This window comes from Sinocyclocheilus grahami, unplaced genomic scaffold (assembly GCF_001515645.1).
Source record: "Sinocyclocheilus grahami isolate Dianchi unplaced genomic scaffold, SAMN03320097.WGS_v1.1 scaffold1545.1, whole genome shotgun sequence".
In the NCBI taxonomy this organism is placed as follows: domain Eukaryota; kingdom Metazoa; phylum Chordata; class Actinopteri; order Cypriniformes; family Cyprinidae; genus Sinocyclocheilus; species Sinocyclocheilus grahami.
The window spans coordinates 336,001-342,608 of NW_015506724.1; the positions used below are offsets into that span (position 1 = coordinate 336,001).

Consider the following 6,608-nt stretch of genomic DNA (forward strand, 5'->3'; position numbering starts at 1 on the left):
CATGTGCGTTCAACTCATAAATACGATCTATCCGACATGACTTGAGCACACCATATGTCCCCTCAGGGGCTCTGTAAATTCCTATACATTCACTGGCCATTTTATTAGGTACACCTGTTCAGCTGCTCGTTAACGCAAATATCTAATGAGCCAATTCCATGGCAGCAACATGTAGTCATGTTAACATCGTCAAAGCCTATCTGCTGAAGTTCAAACCGAACATCAGAATGGAGAAGAAAGGTGATCTAAGGCTGCGTTTACAATTGTTATTAACATGCGATCACTGCAATCCGATCACATAGATCGGATCATCAGTCAATCAGGACACAGCATGTTTGCACTTGTCTTTTCAATGTGTACATGGACAACATCCGGATACAGGTTGCATGGTAATGCCAAGTGTAAGCACAGCCTAAGTGACTTTGATTGTGACATGGTTGCTGGTGCCAGATGGGCTGGCCTGAGTATTTCAGAAACTGCTGATCTACTGGTATTTTCACGTCTCTAGGGTTTAAAGAGAATGGTCTGAAAAAGAGAAAATAAACAGTGAGCAGCAGTTCTGTGGGCGAACATGCCTTGTTGAAGTCGGAGGAGAATGGCCAGACTGGTTCAAGCTGATAGAAAGGCAACAGTAACTTGTTACAACTGAGCTATGCAGAAGCATCTCTGAATGCACAACACGTCAAACCTCGAAGCAGATGGGCTACAGCAGCAGAAGACCACACTGGGTGCCGCTCCTATCAGCTAAGAACAGGAAGCTGAGGCTACAATTCACACGGGCTCTCCAAAACCGGACAACAGTAGAATAAAAAAAAAGTTGCCTGGTCATTCTTTGCTGCAACATTCAGATGGGAGAGTCAGAATTTGGCAAAACAACTTGAAAGCATGGATCCATCCTTCCTTGGATCAATGGTTCAGGCTGATGATGATAGTGGTGCAATGGTGTGGGGGATAATGTATTGGCAAACGTATGTCCCTTAGTACCAATTGAGCATTGTTTAAACACCACAGTCTACTTGTTGTATTGTTGCTGACCATGTCCATCCTTTTATGACCATAGTGTATGATCTTGTGATGGATACTTCCAGCAGCATAACAGGCCATGTCACAAAGCTAAAATGACCTCCACAGTCACCAGATCTCAATCCGATAGAGCACCTATGGATCACGTCATGGATGTGTAGCCAACGAATCTGCAGCAACTTTGTGATGCTATCATGTTAATATGGACCAAAATCTCAGAGGAATGTTTCCAAGGCAGCTCTAAAAGCACCGGGGATCCAACCTGGGAAAGTGGCCGGTGAGTGTATATGGAAGTATATGTCCACAATTCATTTGATAACAGGTTGTCAACAAGGTGGTTCTGGGCACAAATGTAGATAGGCATAATTTGTTAAACAATTAAAAAAACTAAACAGAATGCTGGCACATTAATCATAGCAGCTGGCAACAAAGGCAAGTCAAGTGTCAGACTACAAGTATTTAAAAACTGGAGAAAGGTTCAACTAAAAAAATGTATTTTGTCAGAGCAAAAACCTTGTGGGCAGCCCTCCAACATATAGCACAGCTGCGCCTCAGGCAACCTAAGTTAAATCATGGTTAAAGGGCCTTTGCCTGTTCTGTTCTCCTCTCTGTCCTCCCTGTTGTCTCCTGTCTCATCTACACTGTCATGTCTAATAAAGACATAAAAGGCCAACAATATAACAAAACAGTTTTGTGCGAAAAGACTCTTCAAACAAAAACTCTAAGGTATGCCAAGATCAGGGGTGTCCAAACCCGGTCCTGGAGGGCTACTGTCCTGCAGAGATTAGCTCCAACTTGCCTCAACAAACCTTCCTGGAAGTTTCCAGTTTGCCCAGTAAGACCTTGATTAACTGGTTTATGTGTGCTTTATTGCGGTTGCACCTAAACTTTGCAGGACAATGGCCCTCCAGGAACAGGACTGGACACCCCTGTCCAAGAAGGTTAAGACCCAATCTGGAAAGTACCAGGTAAAGCCTCATGATCAAGTATAGAACTCAGGATACATCAGATCCTCAATTTTACCCTGCGTGACCAAAGTTTGATCTGTCTCGCTTCTCAGGAAGTGGCCAATTCTATGGCCCCTTCTACCATACTTTACAGTCTTAAGTAGTGCCTTTTCACATCCTAGTACTCTTTCAAGAATGAAGATCGGGTCTGTTGCTCTGATATCTTCATGAACATTTGGATGCATATCTGATTCTAGTCATGCTGCAGGAATTATGTTATGGCTATAGCCTTACATCCTCTCCTCTTGAAACTCTGAAATCGGTTAGCTTGCACACTCTTACTGAAGATTGCTACTGATCTCTTACTGAGCTCTTACTGATTCTTAAGAACTCTTACTGAAGACAACTACTGATCCTAGCTTCTATAAAGTGTATTGATGATCTGCAGGCTCATTTGTTTAAGAGAGCCTGTTTGGAGTATACTCCCGAGTCCTCTGAAGTTATACTGCATCTCTGGAAAGGGTACAGGACAGCCTGAAGTGCTGTCTATGTCTTTTAGGTTGTAGGTAGAGGCTACTCCTTGACTCAAGTACTGCAGCAGTACAAATTCTGAGGGCCCTATTACTATTTTCCATTGCAACTGAGTCTCACCTTTGTTGATGGGTACCAGCAGATCCAGAGTCTTTTGGGACAGGTGTGGCCAGGTGACACTTATCTCCTTCTGCAATTCGATGTCCAACTGTAGCCGGTCCTCGCCCCCTGATAGGACACATATGGTGTCAAATAAGAGATGAATACAGTAGAAATTTATTTTACAAACTGAAGAACATGCATACTTTGCATCCTCATAAATTATAAAGGTAAGCGTCTTTCTGTCACTTATGTAGTGCTGGGATTTCTGAGCATTTTGGGATTTCTCCCCATTTATTCCTCTTCACCAAGATGTTATGTGCAAGACTGTTGTCTCATCCCTGGCATCTGCAAGAAATTCAGCCTCTTCTCCTGTCAGCCTAGTTTTATTTTTCTTTATGTTCTGCCCTGTTCACTCAGATACTGACTTTAGCCTGCCCTTCTAGACTCTGTTTGCCTGTCAGCCTGCTCTCATGGCTCTGAACCTGGACTGTTTCCTGGATTATCCATCTCTTTTATTCTCCATGGACTAACTTGCTGGTTTGCCCACTGACAATCTCTGCCTGGCCCCGAACTGAGTTTTCGCCAAGCTCTATTACAGTTTACACCTTTCTTTTGCCTCGTAGCTGTTTAATCTTCAATAATTTGCACTCCAAGTAAATCACCTTCATTTGACTCCACCTTTCACTGACAGGGACAACCATTGGAATTTACTAAATAATTCCAATATGGTAATGATGTGGACCCTTGTTGCATCGCCAGAAAATCAGTTGTGTCCCAATGTGTACTAAGCCAGGGTCCTTTCCAGTTCCCGAATTTATGTACACAATATGCACAACATAGGGAGCTTATTGAGACACACCCATACAGGTGTGGAACAGTATGAGTGTGAGTAAATTACGCTATAATTGTCATTATACTACTATTGTTTTAAAGTACAGATTCTGACCTCTAGCGATTTTTATCTCCAGAGCAGTGCGGATCAGAGACAGCAGTGTGGAGGTGAAGTGAACCGTCATGTCCTCATCGACTGGCATATTCATCAGCACCAGTCTCTGCCAATAGCAGCACAGCATGGTTGCAAAAATGAATTATCTAAAATGCTCTTTTTAAGTTATTAGTACTAACACTGTTTAAGTATTTTTTTCTCTGTATTTCAGTAGCATACAGCAAATACCACTATTAAACAATGAAATGCATTTGCAAGATACAACTTTTCTACCTTGTAGGCAATTTTGGCAGGACACTTCTTTCCCAATCCAAGAGGTGGAGACATGTGGGTTAGCATCTCGTACATGGCAGTGTAGTGAATACGGCCACTGGAGGGGAAAAGCAATGGTATTCAATTCTTTGGGATTCTCATACGAACACTGGAGAATAGCATTTATTCTTCTCTATTTTTGCATACCACACTTCTAAAGAAATGCTATCGAAATATTGCACATTCTTTCGCTGTACAGAACATTGCTTCCTCTAAACTTCTGAATGTAAACAAAACTAAATACAGTAAATCCAACACAAGTTACAAAACGGTGATTATTCATTTCTCCAGAATGAAAGTGACTGTTTTTATGAGTAAGTCATTGAGTCAATAATTCAACAGATTTGCTCAAAAACACTAATTCGCTCAGGAACAAAACACCACAACTGTGTGTTGCCAACTGTTCTCCAGGAGAGTTACTTTCCTGCCGATCTGTTTCAAACTGCACCGACACACTTGCCTGTCATTTTCAAGTAATCCTGAGTTAATTCAGGTGTGCTTGTTTAAAGTTGGAGTTAAACTCTGCTGGATAGTAGCCCTCCAGAGGTTTCCATTTGAAAAGAAAAAAGAAAGAAACGTTTTACATTCTCAATGTTTTGCGATTGTACATGGCAGTGAGGGAAAGCAACCTTTCACTTGCCTGCTGCGACAAATGCAATACAGTTAGATAAAGCAATGTGTGTGGATGGGAATTGGATAAAAAAGGTGTAATGTTTGGGAAGAGGGACTGCATAAAGACTGAATCCACGTAGACTTCTACCTGTGGGCTTTTGTAAACAGGAGTGGGACAAGAAAGTTGCAGTACAAAGTACAAAGTATATCATTGTTTTTTGCTAAAAACATCAATCCCATACAAACCTCTAGTTGGCTACTTGAGTTCAAGTTTTTGTTGTTTCAAGCTTTGTTGTTTGGGCCACTGGGCTATGAGAAAAGCTATGTTTTGCGCTACATGCTGATCTCCAGCTTTCTAAATTTGGCTTTATCCTTGGTACTCTTGATGCCAAAAAGCTCTTCAGTTCCTTCTCCTGAAAAGAAACACCTGATGCTACATATGAAGTTTAATGAGTGCATGGAAACTAATATGATCATTATGAAAGTGAAATATGATGGGTATGTTTACAAAAACAGTAATGTTTGGAATACACCAAACAAATGAATAGCATTTTTTTTAAAGAAAAAAAAGTAAATAATTTTTCTACCCTATGACTGCATTAAAGCCTTTAAGAAAAAATTCTCCATAGAACCCAAGCCACTCTTGACAATAAACCCTATTCAGAGCACTTACTCTGCAAACTCTGTTTTTATTCATTATACACCTATATCTTTACAAGAGGAGACGACAAATCTCTCCAGGCCTATAGTCAGTTCTGCACTCTCTTCTATTAACACCTTTCTTAATGCTTATTTTATCTGAAATGTAACAGCATTAAACAAATACGATCTAAATTAACATCTTTGGTGGTCCTAAACAACCAATGCTGCAGTCACGCCATATCGTAATTACTGCAATTCACACCCTTGGACTCGGACCCAGAACTATATCGCACTATAAATGCCTAAACATAGCACCTAATGAATCTGAGGTGGTCAGGTGGTACAAGTCGTAGCTCTCAGAAAACTCCCATTTCACAAGTTCTAATTACGAGTTCTACGAGGACGCGAATGCTTCTTACAAGTTGATTTCTTATAATAACGGTAATTACAATATGGCGTGAACGCACCTTAACACACACATAAAACACATACACACACACACACACACTCTGATAAAAGAGTATGGGAGAAACACAAATGAAACGAGACCTGCCATTAAAGTCTCAAAACACACACACACACACACACACACAACCCTAACAACCATGTACTGTAAACTAATGAAATTAAAGTTCAAAGTACTTTAACTTTATCCTTGTTAACAGATAAAACAGTAGGTACTGAGGCCTTCTAAACATGCATTAATGAATTCCTTCATTTTAGTAAGCATAGAGAAACTGAAACCATCTGAATTCTAGTAACCTACAACGAAGTTCAAGTCTCTTAATTAATTTTTTTTTTCTTTAGTAGACAACTTTAACTAGGGCTGCAACGACTAATCACTAAACAGTCAACATTTTCATTACTGATTTGTTAAGTTTTAGCAATGTGCACAGACCTTTTGTTGATGGCACTTAAGAGTAGCAAAATCACATTTTTATAACTTTGTTTTATGACTTATAGGTCAAGTGATTTGTTAAATTTCAAATAATTTTAAGATAAAAGAAAGAATGTGTGTAATCATGCATGCAGGTCAACCAGACAGCACAATATAAATGATTAAAAAATTAATTTAGTAAAAAAATAAATAATAATAACACAACTTGGACATCAAATTTAGATTTCAAATTGTTTACTTAATTGAAATTCTATTTTTTTTTTCAAGAGCAATAATGGTAACAGGACTATAAATAGTTATGTTAAAAAAATAAAATACAGTAACGCATTATTGTATTTAAAGGATATGTGTCCACTAATCTATAATAAAAAACTGGAGTGCATATGATATCAAAACACAAGTGTTCCCACACATGCTACAGTCTTAATAGGAAATCATCTGATTTTACTGAGTAAATATTACACATGTTTATTTAGACTAGGACTTTTCAGTATATTCAGTCTTTAGTAGCGAATATCAGATATATATAATAATAAGTAAAGATTCTCAATACAGATTTATGCATGCATGTTGCTATATAGTATTAGTATGGTTT

General features: G+C 39.2%; 1 protein-coding gene across 1 annotated transcript in view; it reads right to left on the reverse strand.

The window, feature by feature from the left end:
• The window catches only part of LOC107571058 (voltage-dependent R-type calcium channel subunit alpha-1E-like), a 10,217-nt gene that overhangs the window by 1,139 nt on the left and 2,470 nt on the right, over positions 1–6,608 (reverse strand). The window contains exons 2-4 of the mRNA XM_016257336.1: positions 3,823–3,919; positions 3,550–3,655; positions 2,622–2,729 (exon numbers count right to left, since the gene is read on the reverse strand). Coding sequence (XP_016112822.1) covers positions 2,622–2,729; positions 3,550–3,655; positions 3,823–3,919 — 311 coding nt within the window. The remainder of the gene's footprint in view (positions 1–2,621; positions 2,730–3,549; positions 3,656–3,822; positions 3,920–6,608) is intronic.